General features: G+C 37.8%; 2 protein-coding genes across 2 annotated transcripts in view; both read right to left on the reverse strand.

The window, feature by feature from the left end:
• Window positions 1-1,213: 1,213 nt before the first annotated feature.
• Window positions 1,214-26,639, reverse strand: part of LOC124168429 — a 58,446-nt gene continuing 33,020 nt past the window's right edge. Inside the window, exons 6-13 of the mRNA XM_046546650.1 lie at window positions 17,979-18,817; window positions 15,895-16,123; window positions 12,821-13,040; window positions 11,344-11,558; window positions 7,295-8,127; window positions 5,398-5,626; window positions 2,069-2,288; window positions 1,214-1,594 (exon numbers count right to left, since the gene is read on the reverse strand). Coding sequence (XP_046402606.1) covers window positions 1,300-1,594; window positions 2,069-2,288; window positions 5,398-5,626; window positions 7,295-8,127; window positions 11,344-11,558; window positions 12,821-13,040; window positions 15,895-16,123; window positions 17,979-18,817 — 3,080 coding nt within the window. The 3' untranslated portion in view covers window positions 1,214-1,299. The remainder of the gene's footprint in view (window positions 1,595-2,068; window positions 2,289-5,397; window positions 5,627-7,294; window positions 8,128-11,343; window positions 11,559-12,820; window positions 13,041-15,894; window positions 16,124-17,978; window positions 18,818-26,639) is intronic.
• LOC124167788 (UDP-glycosyltransferase UGT5-like) lies at window positions 11,157-25,599 on the reverse strand. The gene is made up of 5 exons (XM_046545809.1): window positions 25,462-25,599; window positions 17,979-18,817; window positions 15,895-16,123; window positions 12,821-13,040; window positions 11,157-11,558 (listed from the first exon to the last, which is right to left on the reverse strand). The coding sequence occupies exons 2-5, from the start codon at window positions 18,813-18,815 to the stop codon at window positions 11,264-11,266; spliced, it is 1,581 nt and encodes a 526-aa protein (XP_046401765.1). The 5' UTR covers window positions 18,816-18,817; window positions 25,462-25,599; the 3' UTR covers window positions 11,157-11,263.

Consider the following 26,639-nt stretch of genomic DNA (forward strand, 5'->3'; position numbering starts at 1 on the left):
CGTTCATTAGGAAATCACCAACAACATATTGGCCGAACTTGCATTTGGTGCATGGACGATAATACAAATGGTGGACTTGTGCCTGTGATTACGTTTTCAAAATTGATTGTACTGCACCCATCGAAGTCGAGTTGCTCCTTTGGCATCCGACAAGAAGTCAAGTTCTTTGCAATCACGTATACATCATATTTTACGTTTCGATACTCATATAGCAAATTTCTTACTGATAAATCCATTTTAAGATGGATCGCCTCGATACGTTATCAGTGGCCGTTAGGGGTTTGAGAATTTTGGCGTTGCCTAGAGTATCTCAGCGACGTGAAGAGATCATTCACGTTGTTTAATAGGGAATGAATAGTAGCATTTAACGCACTTAATGCTGAAATAATTATCAAGACACCCCACCACGCGGAACAAATTTCTTGTAATAACCTAATATGCAGTGTTCAGGCGAAAATTCTGCCGGAAGCAAAGGACGCGTTCCTGATCGCTGTGAGTGAAACACTGAGACGCTAGGCACAGTTGCAATAGACATGTCCGGTAAAGTCCACAATATTTCCACAGGGGAGAATGACGCCTCGGTAGTTTAACTGGCTAAAGCACTCGGCCGGAAATCGAGGTATCCGGGTTCGAATCCCGGTTAAGGCGAATGATGTTTCCTCTGTGGAGTTTTCGCACAATTTGGGCATTGCGGGTGACTCCGTAAAAGTTATCACCGCGGCTAGTCCTGGTATACTTAAATGAATGAAATAAAATTAAGTGTAAGCTCAGGGGTACTTTTTGAGAAATACGTTATGAGTGAGAGAAATAATTTAAAAATATTTCAATAATATATATTATATAATTTTCTATTCATATCAACCGGAGTCTTGGGAATGTTTTGGTATTTCATTTAATAATATATTGACTTTTTTCTTGACCTATTTCTTTAATTTGTATAAATATAAAATCTTGAATTCGATCTTTTTATGAAAACATTTTTTCGGTAATATTAAATAACCCGACAGGGCGAGTAATTCTGTATTTCCTAAATTTTCCCTTGTACACATGGACATTTTTCGCCAAATAGCTTGCCATTATCATCATATCATGCAATAATCATTAACACAGCCTGAGAGTAGAATGTCTTTCTGACATGAGTAGAAATAGTATTTCAATGAAATCTAATTGATTATACCTGTACTATGCTAAAAGATGAATTAAAAATGAATCATTGGCTTAGTTTTTCTTTATTAGGAATGGCGTTATTTATCTGTAGTAAAAATGCTATAAAAATAATTTAGGTAAATTTACAATGAATCAGTCAGTTTTCTTTGTATCAGCCTCCAGTTTCAATTTTGATTTGCATATCTTTTTAATAAGTTTCAAACTTATCAAACCCAATATCGTTAGGACAACACTAGGTAGAATAACAGCTAGGAAAATTACATCCAACATATAGATCTCATACCACCTCAGGTAAAAGGCAGCTGGCTTCAAATGTTTGGCTCCTTTATGTCTAATCACATATTCTATCCAAAATACAGCTCTGTCTAATGGATCATCCTTCTGGTCGTTCATAATAGTGCTTAGTTTCTTTATGTTGTTCGAATACCTATGAAAATAAAAATACTTAAGTATAATAGCCCTTAAAAATAGGTTGAGTCATATTTTATTTGAATATTGATATTATTAAGGTTTTAATATTTTGGAAGACGTAAGTACTATCGCGCTTAAGGTTTGTTTTTGAATGGATTCCACATTTTTAAAATTAACAAATGTTGGAGACTATTGGATCTCGAGTAATTTTTGTTTGCGACTTTCAACAAGATATTATTTTCACTTCAGAATTTCTAAGCTTTCAGGTAAACAGGGGAAAGAAACGCAGCCTGAGAAACATGCTTTCCGAAAGGCTAGACTAGGCATATTATTTCATGATCCTTATCTGGTATGATTTGGAGGTTTTTATCGTTTAATGATCGAAACATTTCAATGGAGTCGATCCGGCAAGGTAATATATAACTTAATGAGGAATAACATGAATTTAGTAAAGCTGACAAATGAATCAGTGAATTTAAAAAATACTTACATTGGATTCGTCAAGACTTCATTTATTGCAGTTAGGATGTTTATTGCCGTTAAATTTTCTTTATCCAGCTTCACTCCTACTTGGAGATTGAGTATTCTCTCCACATTCATGGCTTGATCCCCGAAATAGGGTATTCCAACAATAGGGACACCCCTTGAAGTAGCTTCTTGGAAACTCAGAAGACCTCCATGGGTAATGAACAGCTTAGTATTCGGGTGAGCTGAAATGAATAAATTAGAAATTTTTACTAGCAACACATTCAAGGAAAGTCTCGGTTATCAAGAGTGATAGTTCTTTTAAATTACTCTCAAATTAGGTAAATACTTTATCTCGATTCTGTATTGATGAAATTCTTTACTGAGGAAAGAAAATGAGACAAGTTAAACTTGCATCACTTGCATTCCCAAGTTTTTATTAGCTACATGTATTTAAGGAAATTAATCCGTGTTCGTGATAGTTCTATTAAATCCTTGCTGGAATTTAATGATGTTTTTGTATTTTTTGCTGGATGGAATTCATTTGCATCTACATAATACCCTGCAAGTCATCTCAAGGGTGGTTGATATGGGTTGAGTATATACCAGACACATGCAGCATGAAATACGTTACGTCTTCATAGTCATCGAAAAAAGGGCCATAACACATGTACATGCCAGTAGGTAATTTAAGCTCTCACCGATCATGCATAGCTCCACGCAAGTTGACACCAACCATGCAAAAAACGACAAAATTAAGCTGATAAATATCCATGCAGTTGCATAGAACTAGTTCGATGCCACAAAGGAAAACATGGACTAGTAAACTCAACCAGAAAACGGAAAAAGTACTCGAATTTAGCCGACCTAACAAGTGCAGCGTTTAATTACATTGATGGCACATCTGTTACTATTCCTGATAGTCCTAGGAAAGTACGACATCATAAGCTTCTCCTAATTTTGACGAAGAAAGTAAATGGGAAAAGTTAATCTTGCATCACTTTTTTCCCATAACATTAATTATACGTTAATCCAAGGAAATATATTGTCCAAAATATGATCAGTGCCCCAGTAAACTTTGTTTTGAACTTGAAACTTGAGTAAATTGATAATAAATCTGCATTAATTCCGGGCCAAAAAGGTGACGTTTGGTTGAATCATTGTTTTTACTCTTTCTTTAAATAATAACACATGTTCATTTATTATAATTCATTCATTCATTTGATGACCCGGTTGTGATTGTCGGAAATTTAGTTAAAGATTCCGGGTATTGTCGAACATATATTTTTTATTCCAGCCTTTAAGGAAGTTTTAATTCTTATCCTTAAAATTTATCATGCGTTTTAAAAATATTTAACGAAACCTTGCGGTAGCAATAACGCTGTGATGAATGACATTACGGTGATAAATTGCTTGCGATATATTTAGGTTTGACGTGTACACTAAAAATTTTCCCTCTAGTAGCTCTTGGCAGGAGGTAAAGGTGGTGATACATAACCCAGCCCCCATTTTTCGACTCTTTAATAACAGTTATCAGTTGAATCCAGTAAATGGCAATAAAGTTCGTACTTACTCTAGCACTAGTTAACGTTATTTACTCTTGTACTAGTGGCACAATGTACAGCAGTTCCATACATGGAACATTTTTAAACTATCTCTTCAGTTCTAGATAGCTGCATAGATTAAAGAAAAGAAAAGGAATTTCTCAATTGGCCGAATAATTCTCCCTGCTCGTCCACCTTGCAAGTCGAAAAAATTTACTGCGTTGGTGTGCGGGAAGGGGGAGAAATTCCCCGCAGGGACCAAACACCAGCCTCTCAACCGGAAAGCCCAAAAACACACACACTCACACAATCACTCACACAAACATACACAACAAGATCCTTTGTGGGGGCTGTAGGGACCTCCACTGAGGATTCTTGCTTCACAAAAAACCGGGAATCTTCACAGGATGGGCCTGTTAAAGACAGCCAGTGATCCGTAGAAACACTTGCACTCAGTAAGCAATCACTCACACATTCACTCACCTGTGGATGGCTTCAATGTTCCGGGAGAAAAAAGGTTTTGCTCCAAAAGAGCGTCGTCGGGGGGGTTCGGCAAGGGGACGAGGAAAACACACGTAGACGTATTTCGGCTACAAAGTAGCCCTCTTCAGCGTGCTGAAGGAAGAACCAAATGCACTAGCCGAACGTTCTTTTTCTCTTTATTTTTGGAACTAGGAAAAAGGCACAAGGTCATGTCTGGCGAATTATGGAGACTGGAGCATCATTACGCTATTAGTTTTGGCCAAAAATTCACAATTTAGCAAAGAAGTGAGAACCGAGAGTATCCGAGCTCATAAAATCACGTCTATCTTCCACTTAAAAAGTGAACAATAAATGCAGCTGAAAATTTAATCGTAATTTAGGGGAATGTATACCAATGTAAGAAAAAAATTGAGCTGTTAAAATGGCGTCTGTAACGCAGGAGCGTTCCAAACAACAGGCATTGATTGAGTTTATTTTGGCGGCAAACCAGAGTATCTCAGATATTCATCGGCGCTTGCAGCATTTCTACAGTAATCTGGCAATGGAAAAAGGACGGTTAATCGTTGGGTACCGCGTTTTTCGTCATCGCCGCTAGGGGGATCGCCGCATTGCACATTCATTGTGCATTTCCCTCATTCAATGTGCGTTGCGGATGACTCCCGTAAAAATTATCACCGTGGCTAGTCCCAATATACTTAATAAAGGCGACCGCCTCTATGTGGTCAAAGTTCGGGCTTTGATCTCCGGCTGTAGCGCTGTGCTCATGATTTGGACTGCTCTTGGCATCATATGCTCAGCAGTCCATATCACCTTGTCCGGCATAGTCCTCAATTTTCCGGTAGTTTAACTTGCTAAAGCACTCGACTGGAAATCGGGGGATGCGAGTTCGAATCCCTGTCAAGGCGAATGATTTTTTCCCTGCGGATTTTTCGCACAGAATGGCACCGTGGAGGCATGCAGGCTCTCTCTTAAAAGTGGCGTCAAGCCTTAGCATTCAATGGAGAAAATACGTTGAAAATTAGTGCTCTTTTGCTCAAAGATTGGGGAATAACATGGCGTATTTGAATGCTGAATAAAGCACCGCGTTTAAGAAAAAACGTGTTGAGTTACGTACTGAGCACCACTCGCATATTATTTAATGAATTTATGGAAAATTACCACCTTTCTTTTTCATTATATCAGGATTTCATTCCTCTCCATCTCGCCTGCCACAGTTACTTTAATTCTTCATCGATAACTAGAACTTTAAACGCATTATGATCAAAGTCCTTGTCACAACTACGGTTCATAAAACAATGACGGTCAGACATTATTCGTGTTAACTTACCAAGGACATCTTGCTGGGGAAGCCATTTCTCAAGCCTCACATTTTTGGGCTGCCCTGGAAGTGGACTATCTCCTTCCCACTTCCAGAGTACCCTCTGTTTTACTTTTGAGAAAGCCGCCATCAGCTCATTCCTGGTTTCCTCGGGGAACGTTGCGCTTTTCAGTATTGAGCCCAGACTAAAGTAAATCACTCCATCTTTGCCGGCCCCATCCATAAATTCTTTAAGATCCTGGAAGACAGTAATGAAGAGTTTTGATTACGACGAAATAGAAATTAATGTGTAAAAACCTGAAACTACATCTACATATATTCACAAATCCTGAAAACTTGAGCATAGCATAAGTTTTTATCGAGTAATGGATCACCAAAATAGATTCGTCGAGCGGTAGGTAGAAGTCCATTACGTGTGAATCGACTCTTTGTAGTTACAAAAACATTGATTCAGGGCCGGATTTTTTTCCAATGTAGGCACTAAATCGATAAAAAAAATCCGGCTAATTGAAATCCTAAATGCTATGTTATTGTTGGGAATGGAAAAAATAGGAAATCTTGTTACTAGATTTGGAAAGCCTAATATTACATCTTCTTAACGCTCATTAAATTTAATTGATACATAATTTCCAATCTAAATTAACAACGTGAAAACAAACGCCATAGTGGCAGCCATCCAATCAGACTCATCAAGTTACGATGCATTTCGGCATTTCCAAGCGCAGATGGATGAAATCGATCTTGTTTCTTTTTTTTCCTTGACGAAATGCTATTTAAAGTGCTTTTAAAAGTCTTGGCTAGGAAATGATTTGATAAGAAAATTAAGTATCCATATTTTTTTGTTGTCCCGACTTCTATTTTATTGTTATCATACCCTGTTTTTATATTTTTGTAAATTTGAATACTACTCAGCGCATAAAACTTTGCCTGTCTCTACAATTAGTACAAATTACTTCAGTGATGTCTCAGATGCATTTTGTTTAAGTATATTTGCGAAAGATCAAATGTTTACATGGGTCAGCTCCAAGTGACTAATGTATAAATTATATTATTGTAAAAAACGCTATCGTAAAATTTATCTATGTAAAAATATGTTTTATCTTTGCATTTCATATTTTTCTTATGTTTTCTTTCATAGGCCTGAGGCTGGTTTAAAATAAACAGAAACGTTGGCTAAAACTTTTATTGCATAACATACATTGACATACACTCCAAGAACTATTTTAACATGCAAGAAGAAACACAATAACTGTTTGAGTGCTTTTGATCTATTTGCTCCTACGCAGCCGCCAATGTTGCTCTTGTACGCATTTACTATACAGATGGAATTATAATTGTTCATGATCCAATGACCGCGTCGAAGATTCATCTACAAAAGCCGTACCCGTGAGATCATTGGCTCACCGTAACAACCCAGTTTTGAAATACCTTGTATTTATATGGGGCGTATATTTGCGTTGTCGGAGTTAAATATCATTTGTGTGAAGAGGAAATATAAAAGTAGCTATTTTACATAAAAAACAGATAGTTGAATGCAGTAACATAATTACCTCTGGATTGATGTTATGATTTTTTTGAAATTTTTAATGTTTTTTTTTTAATTTTACCAAACTAGAATTTTCTTTTCTTTTTTCATTTTTAAATAAATTCACTGGCGCAAAATTCATGAAACTTAAATATTTTTTAATTTTTTTAATTTGAAAATTAAACATTTGAAACTTGAAAATTTGAATTGCTAATTGATAGCCTATGATTATAATGAGGTTATGACACACGAAATAATCACAGAAGAGTAACTTGTGGAGGCAGTGTATATGTTGTTGGGATACAATGGTTGTAGTCCAAAATTTCTGTAATTAGTGTGTGGGAATGGGTGTGCCAAATATGAACCTAGCATAATTCTTACCTTCGGAAGTTCCTTGGGTGGTTTTATGTGTAATCCTCCGGCCTCGATCAAACAGGGAACGGTGGATCGAGCTTGGTTCAGAGAAAAATGGTTGTTCACCACAGCGAGACTGACATAATCTTCCAGCTCGGATATCGATGGGATGTCCTCACCAAACACCTTCCACATTTCTTGCTCCACCGTCCTCTTGATGTAAAATTTGTAAATGGTCATCAGTCCGGCGTGTACCAGGGTATTTACCACCCTTTCTTTCAGAGACATTCGATCACTGTATTCAGTTGCTACTTCGGCGTAATAAGAGGGTAGGACTACGCTTCCTACGGCATGGTGCGTTGTGGGCATTGGACCAGATGGGGATATCAGCACTATTGGTGCGTTGTACACATGCGCGAAGGCATAGAAGCATTCGGTGAAGAAGTTGCTCATCAGGATCAGGTCGAAACGTTCTCCATATTGGGGTTTGATCAAAGTTTTAACTTCTTCATTCAGCATCACCTCCCGGCAAGTATCCACCGTCATTGCGCGGAACTCTTTTAGCATGTCCGTGATACCCACTTTAGAGTTAACGTTGAATCTATCCATACCAACGAGGTTGTTAACGTCGATTTGTCGATAGTTCTTCGGCGGTGACTCTATTGGTTGGGAAGTGATGACCGTAAAACTGTGTCCATTCTTAGCTAGAGCCAATGTGATGGAGCTGAAGATGTTGTTGTGGCTTTTGCTTGCCAATGGGAAAAGGCCGAGGATGTTTGCCGAGTCTGTATGTTGTACATGGAGGAAAATACAAATGCTGGTGAAAGCCAACGCAGTCCAGAACTTTTCCTCCGACATTCCTGTGTAACGAGAAGTAGGAATGATTGATGAAATGTGGCTTTATGCCTCTGATTACTTATTCTTAATTTATCACACTGCACCCCACCAAGTCAAGTTCCTTACAAAATATTAACGATTCGATACTCCAATAGATTATTTCCTACCGATAAAAGTATTTTCTGATGAATCACCTCGATATGATATTGTTGGTCTTTTTTGGAATGGCAATAAAAAAAGCTTTAAATTTGAGGGTACATTCCAATTTTCCTTAGCGAATGCACGAAAAAATGAACGCAAAAGGAGTTCAGTTCAATCGGAAAGTACCGGAACGTGCCAAAACATATTTAAAGTTTTTAAATTTTATTCTTCCGCATTTTATTTTTTATGTCAGTGCTCCAGGTGAATTTAATTAGAAAACTATAAAACATTATTGGGATCACATTTGGATGATGTCAAATATTTAGGTAAAAACGGGCTTTGTTTGGAAGTTGAATTAGTGACCGCCTACGGCGTTCGAGTAACGGATCACTTAAAATGACGATCATGAGGACGGTTCATTTTACTCGTGTCATCGTCGTTGTCTCGAGCAATGAATGACGCATTGAACGATTCATTTGAAGATCCAACAGCTCTCCGAATGTAATCATTTTCAATCGGAAACCCCAAATAACCCACCAGAGTGCACTGCGGCAAATAGCGGGAGGAATTCAAATGGAAATTCCCCGTCTACTTTGAAACTTTCGTTTTATTTTGGGACAACATTCATTAAGCCCACCAAAAAATTCTAGGTGTAAATAGAGCATACCTTTCAGGTGCATTCTGGATCAAAAGTAACCAGTAGAGAGCGGTTTGCTTGATGCAGGAGGTGCGGAATCCCTCAGATGATACGACGACCAGATCCGAGCGATTCTTGTCAATCAATCCAAACACACGCGGCACAAAGATATAGAGAAATATGTTATCGAAGTGTATGATTATACTGGGTGATTCACGGTCATGGATCTCTACAGTTTTGGAGAAAAATGATGATGATATGCCACTTAAGTCACCAACCAAGTGTATTACAATCGAAGATTAATCACCAGGCCTCTAGATGTGATGTCACCCACCGCGTCTTTGAATGGACTTCCAAAAGTCTCCACTCGCGTCGCTGACGGTCGGGGCGATCCACATTCCACGGAGAAATAAACTGTAAGTAGGGCAGTTAACCGGAATTAATATTCGTGATGATGCGATGTATCTAACTCATGACTTTTCAAGAGTATACCTCACGATCGTGATTATAGTAATCGGTTAGATTGAATTAATCGCTTTAACCTTATCGCGACGCTCGGCGGACATTTTGGGGAACTAGTGCGCTTAGAGTGGCAACGAAAATAAAGCTGTGCTTCGGTGCTTCCCTATGTAGCCCCTTCATCACCAATAGTAGCAGGAGCACTGAACTTGCTGGTCTTGCCTATCGGGCTCCCACCAGCTCTTTCCTTGGCCCACGAAAATTCTTTATTCTTCCTCGTGTATTCGTTATATTTACGCTCGCGTGAACATGACTGCGATGAAGAAATGAACCCAACACAGCGGCTATGTCCGCTTATCTTTCCTCTCCATTCATTTTGTGCGCCCTTGGGAGCCACAGTTATGTCGAGTCATCTTGTTGACGCGGGATGTTACCACTTATGTATTGCATCAGTCGGCGTTTCTAACGTGTTAAGGAGGTATAGAACTGTCTCTCGCGGTAGTGCTCCATCGTTATAGAAGGTATGGTAGAAGAAGCGTCTTTAGATGAATTTAAATAAAAGAAATTCGTGCTGTAACGTTTGATATTTAATTATTGATGTTGTTGTTGTTAGGGAGTTGTTGATGAGAGGAGGATGGAAATTGTTGTGGAGAGAATGGAGGAAAAGTCGATCGAAGTAGTGAGGGAAAAATAAAGTGTATCTTTAAGCAGTGCTGTGGTTGGGCCGGTACGGCGTACCCCAAAAAATCCAAGCTCATTATAAGCGTACCGGTTAAACTACCTTTTTACATATGTAAAAAATACCCCTATTGTAAATAGTCCAATGGATTTCGGAAAGAAAAATGGAAAAGGATTATTTACTTGTTCAGAGTTATCTCGTGACACAACTTGGTACTAAAGTAAGAGTTGGAGTTTGACATTTCAATCGTGGCGGCCGGATGTACAATACATGTTCAGATGTTGGCAATTTTTGGTGAGTACCGCGTAAATTTTTTTCCAACTACAGCACTGTCTTTAACTAGATAAAGACGATTTGGAGAAAAACAAAGGCCTGATGTTGCACAACCGATATAGACCGTTTAACAATCCGTTGTTATACTCCAGTAGTATTGTATTAGAGGATTGTCCACTCGGCCGCGAAATGTGATTTATTCCCCCGCACATTGCAATGGGTTTACTAAAGTTGCCACCAGCGACGCTGCACCATACAACGACCTGAATTTCATGTGGAAATGAATTACAATCAGAGATATTTACTGAAATTTATATCCAAGGTGATATAACTTTTAGACTAAATAAATAACTCCCGAAGGTGCCAAACATAATTCTATAAAAATTATTGAAATTGGTTATTATTATACATGGCATGGATGTATGTGTTGAAAGAGGTGAGTATTATTTATTCACTCGTGTCAGTGCTGTTTCTTTCGCGTCATCAACTGGTTTCTTTTAATCATTATCATGGTCTATGCCTGACAATAAAATTAAATACCCTAAAATATCACGTTATTAAAATATATCGCAATTATTATGTTGAGTTCCAATAAGATATATCACCAATAAATAAAATCAAAAATATTGCGCCCGAAAAATGTAGACCAACCATACCTTAACCGTTATTTTCTAGCGTCAATGCAAGCGGCAGGCTGGGTAAACGCACCTACAATGTAATGGTTGGCGCAATGGACTAATAAAAATTGTGTAGGGATACCTGCTTATGCCTGCACTAACTACGCATGCAATTTAGGTTGTAATAAATACTTCAATTAGGCTCCACTTTGTCATTCACTCCAATGATTTCCAGCTCCTGCATGATCCTGTTTTGAGAATTTCACTCATGTTTATTACGAATAATACAATTGAACTTTGGTTTATAAAACCATTATAAAACATTAATAATTTAATGATGAACGCCCATCCAGTCATTCAGTCTTGTTTTTCGAGGCGTCCTTTTTCCCTCTTGAATTCCACCATTTCTTGATCAGCCTCATCACTACAATACCGGCGACCGTGTGGAGGACGTTTGGAAGTATAATGGCCAGGAAAATCACGTCGAGCAGGTAGACTTGGTACCAGCTGAGGTAGAAGGCTGCCGGCTTCAAGTGCTTGGCACCATCGTGCCTCAACACGTATTCTATCCAGTAGATGGCCCTGTCTAATGGTTCATCCTTTTGATCCTTCATTATCGCGCTGGCCTTCTTCATGTTCTGGGCGTATCTGTGGAGAGAAAAATTCATGTTTGTCTACGGCTGTTAAGTGGAACACACGGCTTCTTTAAAGCCATATTAATAATTGCATTCATAAAATACCGTGCTCATTCAGGTAGTATATATGGTTAGTAAAGGACAAGGAATCGAACGGTAGAGGAGAGCTCTGTATCTTGCGAGAACACATGAATCTACATCTACGGTAGTGTCCAAACCACCTTTAGGGTGCGTGGCATGGGGTGACCAGGCATGTAACTCTCATCTAGCCTTAATCAGAATTCCATTACGTGACTAAGGTTACAAAAAAAAGATTTTTTCCTTCTTGTCTTGACCACTATTATATAATGATCTTAAGTTCTTGGAGTTTAGGCCAAATAATTCAAAAGTGGTTTGCCTACGTTTCGGTTAATTTTTAACCCTCCTCAGGGATAATTTCTACAGGATTGATTATTTTATTTATTGATTTTTATTGATTATGTTATTATTTGTTATTTATCATTTTATTTTATTTTATTTCATAGGGGCTTTTCTTGCACGATTTTGAGCATCAGTCAAGCGTCGGTCTGGGGTTGTGTCAACCTGCCCCCTGAATGGGCCAAGTGTATGCAACAGACTTGGACTTAAAAACATTTTTTTACAGCTAATAACGCAAATAGCCAACAACTGAATGCGTATCACTTTTATTTCATGAACTGCTTTATTAACCCACAATGTCCAAAATTTCTTAAGCTAAAACGTAAGAAAAGTTGTTGAAAAAAATCAGCGTAAACGTGCTCCGATCCACCCAATGTAGATTCAATAAATAAAATGTCTTTCTGACAAGCAATTTTGGTACTCATTTACGTAAGTTATTTGAATTTGTATCCTTATTTTATTATAATAAATTAAACATGATTAAAAACGATACAGCCGATATAATTCATTATTTTATTTGTTTTTCTTTATAATTTTATTTATATTTATTTATTATTAAATTTTTTTATTATAAACAAAAACGTAGGCAAATCACTTTTGAATTATTTGGTCTAAACTCCAAGACCTTGGGATCATTACAATAATAGATAAATATTAGTTATTCACGCCTGAAGGTGATGATTACTCTTCGAGACTAGTCTCGCTTTATTTAAAAAAAGAAGAGGTATGAGTTATAATTGTCCAACCAAGACACCTTAAAATGGAATACCACACAATTAGAAATGATTTAGTGGTAAAAAGACTATTTTATAAGATGTAACATTCATGAAAGATCTGATAGCCCAGATATATACTCACTTTGGATTCCCTAAGATTTCATTGATGGCGTTCAGCATATTGTCTGCGGTTATATTGGCTGCATCCACTTTCACTCCCAATTCCATCTGAAGGACTTTGTTCATGTTCATTTCTTGGTCTCCGAAAAAAGGGATGCCGATGAGAGGGACTCCCCTGCTGGTCGCCTCCTGGAAACTCAGCAGACCCCCGTGAGTGACGAACATTTTAATGTTCGGGTGTGCTGGAAAGGAATACAACCATTGGAGCAACGTCAATAAATGTCATCACAATCGCAAGCAGAAAGTTTTATGGGCGAGATGGGTTAATCCGACTCTCATGTTATAAGAGGACTTCTGGAAATTTTCCTTAGGGAAGCAAATAGGGTGGTTTCCTATTATTTAATTATTGCCTAAATCGAAAGATTTTTACTTATGGAGAACGTATTTCAAGTTTTTAGATTTTTAAATGACGATATCTATTTTTCGCGATTAAATGAAAAGTGAAAATTTTCAAGCTCGCGAAAACGCGACGGCTAAGTATGAATGCAGGGAAAAGCCCGTGTGACGTCTGCTGCTGCTGTGTGATGCCACATGGGTGCGAGGCTATGAACGCCGCTACGATGCAGGCTGCTTGCTGCCGAGCATGGTGGAGGCGTAGAGTACCCTGTTAGCAGGCAGCGCTTGGCTTAAATGAGGATTATTAACACCCTATCAAATGAAAGAAACTTTCCGACCATTGGCAATTTTAATAGGTGATTATTAATAAATGTTTCCCTGAGCTCTGTGCCTCATGCATGCACTGGTAATCTCAGACGATGTAAAACTCCTATCTACTCGTATAGCATCTAGGTCCCTGTGACGTCACGTGGAGTGGCATCGCATGGGCGCCAATCTGGCCTTTTTCAAATGAGGTTAAAATTGACCATTAACGTTCGTCTAAACTGGGGTTTTCAAAACAAAATAATTTGTATATTATGAATACACTAATGGTGGGTAAAGAATCGTAATCAATGTCTTTTGCTTTCTTTGATGAAGGAAACTATCCTATTCACTTGCACAAAGATCATAGAGTTAATATAAACATAGAATTAACTGAACATAAAATCATGAAATCAACTCACTCGTTGTGAGCGATAAACTAGCAGGACAGCATAACAGAGAGTTCCATTATACAAAGTTCAAAAAAGAAAGAAAAAAATATCATACACAATGTTGCAAAAGATTATAATTAGTTCAGGCTTATTAACTATACAGCCCATCAATTACCTAGCGACGAATCACTGAGAGCAGAGCCAATGAGGAAGAAGTTTTAGGAATAGCTTTAAGTTACACGATGAAAAGAACAACCAAATAAATATAATAGATGTGCATTTTTCTTCATGTAACCAATAAGTTATAATGAGGCAGTAAGTAAGGTATAAACTTATGCCTTAAGCGATTTCAAAAACCGAATATTTTTACTTAATCTCGTATATTTTTCATAGATATAATCCTCGTAGAACCCTCGTAGAACCTGGAATGAGTTCTGGAAAGATGTACGATGAGCGGGATAGCAGATGAAGTTTGCATCTGATCTTGTGACTGGTCTTTAAAATGTGGCGGTTATTATTAGGAGGTGACATATCTATGTTTGCAAAACATTAAATACATGTGACCATTAATTCGATTTTAACTAGAACATTTTACATGTATTCGACAAAGATAAATAACTGGATTTTGTGGAAATTTTTGAAATAGGTGTGTATTCTAAGTTGTTTGGAGAAAGTCTGGTACAAAGTTTTGTGTTCCATTGCACCCGAAATGCTTTTATGTATTTCGTAAACATTCATTATTTGTTATAATTTAATCTGCAGAGATAAAAATGTCAATTAAAAACTGGAAAATACGTTAGCTTCTGTAAACATATTCGCTTTGACTCATTTCTTTCAAACCGTAATGCATATCTATTTTATATTGGATTAAGGTTAAATAACACAACAACTCATTGGAAACATAATATCTAGGAATTTTAATTATCAAATATGACGATATCTATCAAATACGTGGCATAAAAAGGCGTAGGATTATATCTGAAAGTAAAAACGGCATATTCCTATGAGACGGCAATATATGGTAATGCGGGTTGCATAACCACCTTTAGATACCGGATTCGGCCAACGTTGCGAAAACGCAACATTGTTTTCCCGATCCGATTTTCGCTTGATGTTGACTTCCGAACGAAATATAAGCTGTAAAAATCTATTAATTGAAATTTCTTCGTTCATATGAATGAATGAAAAACTTAATAAAGGGAATAGTTACTCTTAGGAAAAATTATTTATCCTGCGTAACAGGCGACTTGAAAATTGACACATTTTGAGTATTTTTTTAAATATCAAAATACTTATAAAATGTCATTATAATCTCACTAAAATAAGTTTAAACTTACTTTTAACGAAAAAAGCGAATTTTATATGAATAAAATTCAATTGAAATAATTTTTTGCATTTCTCAATAATGTTGCGTTTTCGCAACGTTGGCCGTAAATGGGTTAATGAGGTGGTGCTTACGTGTGCACTTCATTGTTTTTCATCGAGAGAACGACGTATTCGCATTAAAAAAAGCTTTTTAAAATTAAATTATACCCATTCTTTGATTTTTTAAATTGCCGAAAGGTAGATAACAATTTCCGAGTTGACGGAGATTACATGAATATAGAAGTTACTTATGCTATATGGAAAAAATATTTCCAAACTTTTTATGCAAGAAAATTTTGAAGTTGTTCCTCTTACTTACAGTTAGAATAAACCACAAAGAGGAAATTTGCCATTTTGGTAGTGTGCATTGCCGCGGGGCGCAAATTTTTTTTCATTGCGAATTTTACCCCAGTGGTATGTAACTTTTCACCCGTGCGAACAAAGAGACTTGCTTCATGCAGTGCTTTGGAAAGACGAAAGTGGTTGATATTGTTATGACTGCTATAGTGATATTTTTATATATATTTGCTTATATTTTTATGTTATTTTTTTCAGCGTTCCAACTTCCTCGTCCGTAGGCCGCGTGAGAAGCTTAATCCCTCCAGCTATGGAATGGATCTGCCTTGTTGTGCTCACTCACCAAGTAGATCCTGTTGAGGTAGCCACTTCTCCAGGCGAACATTTTTCGGTTGTCCCGGCAGGGGATTCTCGCCTTCCCATTTCCAGAGCACCCTTTGCTTCACTTTGGAGAAAGCGGCCAACAGCTGGTCTCTGGTCTCTGTTGGTAAAGTGGCGCTCTTCAACACGGAGCCCATGCTGAAGTAAATCACACCATCCTTGCCGGCTCCATCCAGGTACGCCTTGAGATCCTGTTGTTAGAATATTAGTAAAGATAAGGAGATTGTGCGGAGAATCGAAGTACCTAATCTTCATTTTCTTGAAAATTCACTGAATATTATTATATTATTATTATTATCGCCTATTTTTATTAAAATTTCTTCAGCTTTCACTGAGTTTTTTTTATGTAAATAGCACGAGTTCTCACCGAGGTAACTCTTTACTGTTCTATTTCGTTGAAATATTTTCCCGTTATATGGCAAGTTGAAATTATTACAGCCTTTTGCAATTTAATGGATGTATTTGGATGAAGGAGGAGAGTTGTGAAACTATGTATTTTGCATACTTTTTGGGATGACACCGGTAGCAGAGAAGACAATTGGAGCTATAAAAACCTGTTCCTTATTTAATATTCTTTTTATTTCTATTACGAATTCCTGGTACATATTTATTATTACGTTTATTGTCTTTTCGATGCTATTATTATTAGTTTAGTTTTATTATTTTTTAAATGTAGAGAGTACGGGCCTCAACAAAGTAACTCTTTATTGTTCTGTTGGGTCGAGAAATTTTATTTTTATTATTGTTATTACTCGTACTATTATTGCTTAAAGGCCTTTTTACACTCCACATTAACCTCTACGAGTTGACTTATAAATGTATAGTTTAACCACCCAACCCTTTGCGAATGCATGTACAGAAAATAGAAACTGTTCTAATTTGGTTCATGCATTCGAGCATGTTCCGTTTCGGTCCACAAAAATCATTCATGAAAATAGACATTAACTCGTACGTGTTAATGTATTGTGTAAACAGGCCTTAAAAAATTGCTACTAGTCGACCAAGTGGTCGAGGAAAATTTTAACGTATTTGAGAGCTGCCTCGGAGGTTTTATCGTAATATTTTGATCCTCTCTCACCAAGTAATTAAATCCTTTTGACCTTTTAGAATCTACTCTTTTAAATTGGCGTATTTCACCGAATTACGTCCAAAAATAGGCTTGATACGTTTTTTCCAGAAATTAAGTTCAAGAATCCACATTTTTATGAACGCTCATTTGGTGATACAAGACATATAAGATCATAAATGAATGAGTAGGATGCTTTGCTATGCACCTATTAGACAAAATAATAATATGATAACTATATTCGATTGTAAATTTTATCACTCCTGAATTTAGTACTCATGTAGATATAGGATGCCGTGTTTTATTTACTAAATTCTTTTGTTTCTCATGATAATATTGAAGTTGTTTTATAATACTGGTCTCAGCTTTTGTTTATCGCGCAGCCACCTTCATTTAGATATACACACTACCCCGCAAGCCCTCTGAATAGGCGTGTGGTGGGTGTTTTTAACACCAGCCGTCAACGAAAATAAAAGAAAATGAAGTTGATACGCACACTCGGTCTCACCTAGCATGTATTAAGCTTTAATTGTTCGGGGAAAAACGATATAATCGTTTAATTTTTAATATCCATGCTTAAGAGCATGAGGACTTCATTAAAGGAGGCCCAAGAGCATGGACGTTTAGTGTTATATTGCTGTTGCTGTTTCGCGCGCATTTTATTCGGCGGCGTCTTTAGGCAGCTGTGTCTCGCTCATTGTGAATTTCGCCGTTAACCGTTGGGAAGTCGTAGTTTTTTTTGCTGACAACAGCCTCGTATGTGTTTAATGAGTGATTTATAAGATTTATCGGCTCACTTACATATACATGCCATGTATATCCTCGTGAAAAGTGTATATAGATGACTGGAAGCGCCGCGAGTGGTAATTTTGAAATCTGATTTAAATGCGCGCTGAACGACAACAATCATAGCGGCAGATTTGAGAATCCTCGTTCGTAATTTTCGTGCTTAAGAATAAGATGGAAGAACTGTGACTCACGGCTGGCAGTTCCTTCGGCGGCTTGATATGCACTCCGCCAGCTTCGATCAGACTGGGCACCGTCTGTTTCGCCCCGGTCAGCGAGAAATGGCTGTTCAACACGGCCAAGCTCACGTGCTCCTCCAGCTCGCTTATGGACGGCGTGTCCTCGCCGAAAGCTGCCCGCATCTCCGTCTCCATGTTCCGTTGGACCCAGAACCTGTAGAAGATTGAGAAGGCCACTTTGGCCAGTGTGTTGATCGTCCTCTCCTTCAGCGTCATCCGGTCGGAGTAGCCTATGTACGTCTCGGCATAATAAGACGGTAGAACAACGTTGCCCACGGCGCTGTACGTGGAAGGCATCGGACCCCCTGGGGACAGCAGGACTATCGGTGCCTTGTAAACCCTGGCGAATGGGTAGAAGCATTCGGTGAAGAAGTTGCTCATTATGATGAGGTCGAAGCCTTTCCCTCCCTTGGGTTTAGTCAGCGCTTTGACCTCCTCCTTCTGCATGATGTCCCTGCAGACGGAATTGACCATTCCGCTGAGCGACCCGAACATTTCTGCCGCTCCCATCTTGGCGGTGACGTTGAAGGCGTTCAGGTGCTGGCTGACCAGCGGGTAGACGTCGATCTGCTCGTATTTGGGCGGCGGCTTATCTATCGGCTGGGAGGTGACCACCGTGAAGGTGTGGCCTCTCTGAGCCAGCGCCTTGGTGATCGTGCTGAAGACATTGTTGTGGCTCCTGCTAGCCAAGGGGAACAGGGCCAGGATGTTGGCAGAATGTGAAACTTCGACCTGGAGGATGAGGAACAACGCTGCGAAAGCCCAGGCAACCCCTCGTATCTTCCCCGCCATGCCTGTAAAAAAACAGCAAATGCATGCCATTTAGTCAGCGGCGTTACTTTGGTTTCTAATGCACAAGCAGTTCTTAATTTCAGCCGGAGTGGTGTTCCGGCACCAGTCAAGGAAAATTGGGTAATATAACCGGCGCTACAGAAAGTGAATTTTATGCGATTTGTCTTCATTTGTGAGTGCCGTATATCAATAAAAGTTCATAAAATGTCATCGTTTCTTTATACTTGGTGAAACATGATTCCTCATTGTAATTATTATTGCAAGTTTTAAAAATCGGAAGTTTTTGGAGGGACGGCTTATGTTTAAAAATCGTGTTCTATAAATTGTGTGGGTATGCGTTCCGGTACCTACATTTTTAGAAATTAAGCACTGTGCACACTAATAATGGTATATATATATACCATATATATGTGACAAAAAAACAAGCTTCTTCCGAAATATAAAACGGCATTCACTCCCTTAGTGATTCAACACGAAGGTTGGCTTGAATAGGTAAGGTTAGAGCTCACCCCAAACTGAGCTAAAGGCGAGCGAATTCCAAATTTTCAGGGTGTATGGGCCAGTTCTTTTCCCTTGGCCACTTCGTACTTGGAAGTTTTTGTTTGGGTGAGTCCGAAGGATTCACTAGTGGAACCGTATTAGATTGTATGTTTTGTAAACATTTGGTATACATTCAGATTAAATTAAAACAATAGTAAAATTTCCACACTAACTATATATTGCTCGAAAGTGTTATTATTATTCTATCGTCATTGATTTTTTATTCGCATTCATATATTTGCAGGGTTCGGAGTGTCCATTTTTTTAAAAAACATTTCACTATGTGCTCTTGGTTATCTGGAATTTCCATTCTTCAAATAGATGTACTCTTAGAGAGGTTACTTCTATAAAAGAGAAGAATCTTTTTTTTTTAGTTTTTTTCTAAAGTTACGTCGAGTTTTTATTTTATTAACCGTACTATACGGCATATGAGCGTCATAGTAGGCCCACAAATTACTTTCTCCTGGATTAAATTTTACCTCTTCAGGAAAGTTGTGTATTTATAAAACAATTTCATATTTCCAATTTTTTTTCAAAATCGCTTAATATTTACCACTGCCACCCGAGGCCTGAAGCTTAAAATTTGGCCAAAATCGAGGATGATTTTGAAGACAAACTTTTGGAGAAGAAATTACTACGATTAAGCCCGTTTTGAAAATACAAATGGTGATTATAGCTTTCAGAATTATATTTGCGGAGTTTATTTAAAAAGTTTATCTAAGGAGTCCTATGGTTTGGCGATGAGTGAGGATGGTCAACAAACTTCGAGTGCTAGCGATCCGTATACCACCCAAATTCTCTGGCTGTGTGTGGCTTTTCACACTTTATCGTCAGCTCATTATATTGAATGTGACATTTAAAAGGAGCCGAGCTGCATTAAAGCTTAGCGTAGAAATCCATATTTTTTTATTTATTCCGAGTAAAAAGTTTTTCCTTATAAAGACCGTGAATTAAAAAAAGCATGAACAGCTTTCGTACGTCTTAGTGTCTATTAAATAGAAAGAACTTGTCATTTTCAAGGTGCAGGGTTTTTCTATACTCCTCCATGTAGGTACACCCTGAAAAGGTAAGGAGTGGGTGAATTACGTCAGATTGTAAACTATGAATCACCTCTGCTTAGACTTGTTTTCCCTTCCCCATGCTGCCCGACCTTCACCACCAACAGGCTTAAGCATATATTTCCATTTTCACTCGTATGTGATACTCGATGGAAATATTCAGGCTTGTGCCTGTTTAAAAATGTTGGAGTTAAATAGGAGGAAAACAATTACTGACCTGAGATTGATTATTGGGCAATATTCAACTCGAAAAGGAAACAATTAGTCACACAGTTTTGTAGCTTTAAAAACCTTATGGGTTTAACGAATTTCATTTACTATTTAGAAAGTTTTATCGTGTCAATGATGTGGATTTCACATTATCCTTTTCACAATTACGAGAGAAAGTTCGCGTGTAAATACAAAAGCGGAAATGTCGGTGGCTCTAATGCACTATGCAATCATGGTTGAAGGGCTATAAGAATCAAATGGTGATGCAAAAACTAGCTGACGCATAGGGGCTGCAAGGGAAGGCAGTTATGAAAGAGCTAGTAATGGAACTAATAGAGGAGTAAATATGAACCATGATGTGGCACATGTGCGTTGAAAAATATTTCTTGTCGTGGGGGTTATATAATATTCATTCGAATTGTCAGAAACACCGCTCATAACAAGTGTAGCTCTTAAACATCTGCTTAATTCCCTGCGAGCCACCTCAATGGTATTTGGCAGGGTATGAGTATACAGAAGCATGTACTACGTAGTCATCGAAAAAAAGGCCAAAACACATGCGCATGCCAGAGTGCGGTTTAAGCTCTCCCCAACCATGAATTGCTCCATGAAATTCGACTCCAACCATACAAAAAAATACGATTATGTAGTGGATAAATAATAATGCTGCTACATAAAACTAGTTTGTTACAAAAAGCAAAACAAGGGCCAACAAACGTAAACCAGATAAGTTGAAAAATGAACAATAAATACATGCATTTAGCCAACCTAGCGAGTGCAGCGATTAATTACAGTGATGCCTCATCTGTTACTATCCCTGATGATCCTAGGAATATTTCTTGGTAGCTGCTGTAGGTACTTAGTTTGTAATATTTTCGTTGCCATCTAAACTAAATTTCAAAAAACTAAAATTTATCAAGCGCTAAGTAACCAAATCGAGATGAGGATTTTATTGCAGCTATGGTTTATAACTAATCTACGGCTCAGAAACATGTCTTAGAATTTGACCATTCAATAATAAAACGTAATAGTTGATAGGAGTAAAATTATGGGTGAGTAATGCTATGGAGAAAAAGGTACATTTTCGTTGTAAGAACGGAATATTTGCATAAAAAATAATGGATGAATGGCACAGCTTAAGAAGCATATTTACTGTTATAAGAACGAATTAATGGCATATTGCCTTGAAAGATTTTTGGTACCTAATGCTTATCTATATTTTATCCCATCCTATCCTATAGTTATTTTTTCTATGTTTCTTTTTGAATGAAATGGTAGGTAATTAAATGATACTTTGAATTGCAATTGACTTAGAACAATGATACGAAAAGTGATTATTACACGTCAAGAATACAGCTATCGCTAATCGTATAAAAACATTTTATTCCTTCCAATGCATTATATTAAATGAAATATGAATTCTTTATGTTGTACATCATGGATGTTTTAATAACGTTAAACTTTCAAAATATTTATATTGCTCCCTTTAATAGTGCTAAAATTATGAACATCTGATGAGCTACACTCATCTTTCCACGATTTGGCATCGGAAGTTCATCTAGACTCGTCATTTCAGTGCAAGAGCTTAAGCAACCATAACTGACGTGGCGTGGGAATCTTGGAAGCCTAAATGGTTGAGCGTTCAACTGCTGTTCGAAGGGTTCTGTATTCTTATCCCGGGTCCGCACCCAAACTAAAATGTTCACAGTGTGAGGTAGTCCTAAGAAAGAATCTGGCTGGATCTGACGTAACAAATTCTTAATCAGCAATTATATCCTACACCACGAGATTAATTTCTTTTTTATCAACTTCATCTATTATGTTAAAGGGCAACCTTATAAGACAGAAATCTAAACCGTAGGTCAGTTCTAAACAGTAGCAGCAAAAGGTCTGGTACGCTACCTATAAAGCTAGGTTTTCACATACCTTTGACTTAGTATGGTGAGAGCTCTACCTTATCCTGGCTACATTGAGCCCGGGAAGGAGTACCGAGTGAGTGATAATGGTTTCTGATGTGTCGTTTGCAGTGTCCGCTAAAGTCCGAAAATAGATCACGACGGCTTAGCAGATAAGTTGAGAAGATAAATCCTAGTCATCGCCGAGGAAATCTATCCTTCTATTTATGCACAATGCACGTATCTCCGATGTGAGAAGTCATTCATGTGATAAAACCAAGGAATTGCTGAAAAGTATGGAGGGGAATTGTAAAAGAATGCTGTGATGAAAAACTAAAGAAGTAATGGGTCAGGGCGAATGGAAAGTTAGTACGAACTCCTATTTAATATATTATTCATGCACACCACACGAAAAAATGCTGCGCTTACTAATAAATTATACTTATATATTCATGCAAAGGCAAAACATTTCAACATTTATCAATTCCAAGATAAGAACGATGGAAAATGATAAACATGAAATGAATGGCGCCGTTAATTTTGTTAATCGAGACACCGTTGTTATCTTTAATAGTACGAGGAAAGAATGACACCTAAAATCTCTCTTTTTTGCAGTCCATTTCCTTTATTTTATAAGCGTGATCGCGTCTACCATCGAAGGATATTTTTCACGTCGCCAGAGAAAAATTCTCCTTCGAACCATTATTATTTCGTTTTTTAAAATTATTTTTACTATTTAAAATTATTACTACTACGTACATCTAGCCTATACTATCTTCTACGCTCTTGTAAAGATTCCCGTCTTAAGTCGCCTAACACACCGGAAACGCTGCACTTTTTCATGTAACAACTCGTCCCTAATCTGGCCGCCCTGTGCTGCACTTCATTGATTTCAGATATCAGTCCGACTTCATAGGTATCCTATACATTAGCAGCATAATCCAAATGAGGCCTCACTAGAGTCGGGTAACTAATCTTTTTCGCCTCTCTTTCAAATTTACTCAGAACTCTTTTTACAAATCCCTGTTTACGGTTGCCTTTCCCGTATACTTTGCGTATGTGTTTACCTCACGAGAGATCCAGAGTAACGGTGACCTCGAAGTATTTTATGGCCTCGTCATATTACACACCTCACTTACACTGAGAGTATGGGTCCTTTGCATGGAGTTTTTATGGGGATAACCTCCTCCATGGTCCTTTAAGACTTTACTTTTCTACAAAAAAGTGAATGTCGTTTTTTAAAAGGCCATACACAGATGTCTCTTCTTCCAGGCCTTCATGATGTTCAATTCATCATGAATTGCAAATATTTCATCGGTTTTTTATGTTGAAAACTCGCTTTTGCTCGCTGCAGGGGACTCAGAAAACCACGGACAGTGTTTAAAATTTTTGTTCAAGCCTATGACGCAACACCGCATCACCTCCGCTATTAGGACAATAATTCACAAAATAGTGAAATTTCACGATTTAGCCAAAATTAATTGTGCTCCAATCGGTCTGGAAATCGTTTTCTAAGCGTATCACATGGTATGCATTCAAAAAATGACATTTTTGAAAAATCGATTTTTTTGACCCCCAAATTCCCCAAAAAATAGAGGTATAAATGCAGTTGGAAACACTTAAATAGATAGAAAATTTAGTGTTTCGACAATTTTCCTAGGTTTTCAGACGATTTTTGAGGGTCTCGGTTCTATGACTTTTTGCCGAATCTCGCCTCGTTCGCCCCAAACATTTGTGTGTAGCAGTCAGTCAATGGTCGGAAGTGGGTTTTTTAATATATAGGTTACTATAATTACCACCTGGTTTTTAGTATGGAACAAATGAATTAAAGAGTGTTCACCTCTTGATAATGACCTGACAAGGTCGAAACCGGTTGAGTCTTTTACTTAATACAGTGTGGAATAGAGCAAAGTTTACTTTTTAATCTATAATGTCATGATTCCTCGGAGTGAACTTGCAAACCATTGCTTACAAATATATGTAGTTCCCTTTCATTAACTCTAAGATAAAATGAATTATTTGTACATTTTTTTATTTTTTTGTGTTGAATATCATATGGAATCAAATATTATGCATGATTTTGTAGCCATGCGAATAGGTGACGAGAAGGAACCCGAAATGTCGGCGATCTTAGTTTGTCTAACCCGTACGGAAACCAGAGAAAAGTTTATTGAATCTAATACTATTTATGCAGCCGCGAAGATGGAACCTAAACTTCTAATTACAAAATTTATGTCCGAAACGTTGGCTTGGAATTACAACTTTATTGAAAGACCTATACTCGCTACTCGCAATAATATAAGATAGCCTCCCTTTTCTATAACTTGTGCAGGCGCAGAGAGTTTTCTACAAAAAGAAGAATCTTCTTACAGCTGAGCGTACAAGAATGGAAGTAAAAAAATAAATTCATCAGATGCTACTTTTGGAGCATGTTTCACTATGGAAGCGAGGCATGGACGTTGTCAGCAGTATAGAAGTCAAAGAGTGGAAGCATTCAAAATGTGGTGCTACCGAAGAATGATGAAGATAAAACGGATCGACCGTTCAAGTAACGAGGAAGTACTAAGAGGAGTGGGAGAAAAGAGAAGTCTTATGAAAACCTTAAGGAGATAACGGGACAACTTAGTTGCCAAATTATGAGGCATGTAGGTCTGATGAAGACAATCGTAGGACAGGTGGAAGGAAAGAAGGGCAAAGGACGGCCCCGAATGAGTTACATAGGTCAGATTATAATGGATGTAAAAGAGAAGAAATGCGTCGCTATGAAAAGGCTAGCGGATAGTAGAGAAGAATGGAGCCTAATTCGCCTAATTCACCCAGCCTAATTCGCTTAACTGCGTCAAACTAATCTTACAAATTCTTGACTAACGATGATGACGAGTAAAACTGCTGAAAACTGCACTCATAATGAAATATAAAACTATACTGTGCGCAGGTACTCACCAATGAGTATGTGATGGAGCTTGTATGGTATCAGTTGGTGAGGAGATCGTGGTCAATAGGATGTCCCTCTGCGACGTACGGGAAGGAACTGTTTTCAGCGCGCCGCAAACATCACGATAAAGCCTTGACGAGTGCGAAATCCTTCGTTTCGAGTGAAGTCGACGACTTTGCATTCTGGGTAAAGTGTACCCATAAGTGCATTATCTTGGTCTCACGCTTGTTCTTGATAGCAATGGACAGTCATGAGTCTGTTCCGCAGAGAATGAATGACGCACAGATATCACTCTATTGAATTGAAGTTGATTGTGTCTACGCTGAAGAAAATTGATTGTGACGATAATGAGTAAATGGTTGAAGTTTTCGCGAACCATTGATCATAGATAAACATTTTGGTGAGTGAAGAAATATCTTGTGCTTTCCCGGCGAATAGACAAAATAAATTATTTTTTAGGTTTCTCGGGATCTTTCACCCGGTTGGAGACCCGCAAAAACTTATTCATTCTCTTTCGGGTGTTTTCCTCGTATTTTTTTATCACTTTTACCAACGTTTCCCGTCCCGTGTTATTTTTTTTCAGAGTGTAATGGTTATTCTAAATACAGTTAAAAAACATTAATTACGTAACGGTTATATAAGCGGAAGACACCAATAAAAGTCTTTTTATAAGGATAATAAGGATTTGGAAAGGGTGGTGGCCTATTGTATAAAGCGCTTGGATACTGATTCCTCAGGAGTGTTGAGTTCGAACCCCTGGGTTTGAGTGTGAAGCTTTCAGACGCCGTTAAACAGAAATTCTCACGTGCGATGTGGCCCATTTACCCAGAATTAGTGAATTTTACATGCTTGTGGCTTAGTGTGGGACGAGATGTATCCACACCAATTAAAACCAATCTTGGGGTTATTCATTAAGCAAGCAGGTAAAGTTAATGATTAATTTAGTCAGAAAACAAATAGCGCTCTTGAAAAATTAAGGAGAATGCTACGATGTTATAAGACCTGAGAAAGGTCTTGTGGAATATTTGATCGCTCTTAGCAGGACAGGGCGATATTTTGGAGCACTGTTCGGTTTTCATTGCAAATCAATGGATTCAGATATTGTACAGAAATACCACCGTTTCAAACTTTTTCCTTTTTCGAGAATAGAGAAGCTTCCTGGAATCATTACAGAGATCAAAACATA

This window comes from Ischnura elegans, chromosome 11 (assembly GCF_921293095.1).
Source record: "Ischnura elegans chromosome 11, ioIscEleg1.1, whole genome shotgun sequence".
NCBI classification, from domain to species: domain Eukaryota; kingdom Metazoa; phylum Arthropoda; class Insecta; order Odonata; family Coenagrionidae; genus Ischnura; species Ischnura elegans.

Excerpts from the sequence above, each read along its gene's own strand:
- LOC124167788 (XM_046545809.1), bottom strand. The coding sequence starts at position 18,815 with ATGGCGGGGAAGATACGAGGGGTTGCCTGGGCTTTCGCAGCGTTGTTC. Across the intron at positions 16,124-17,978 it reads CGCCGAAGGAACTGCCAGCC|GATCTCAAGGCGTACCTGGA; the intron begins GTGAGTCACAGT and ends TTCTAACAACAG. Across the intron at positions 11,559-12,820 it reads GAAATCTTAGGGAATCCAAA|ATACGCCCAGAACATGAAGA; the intron begins GTGAGTATATAT and ends TTCTCTCCACAG.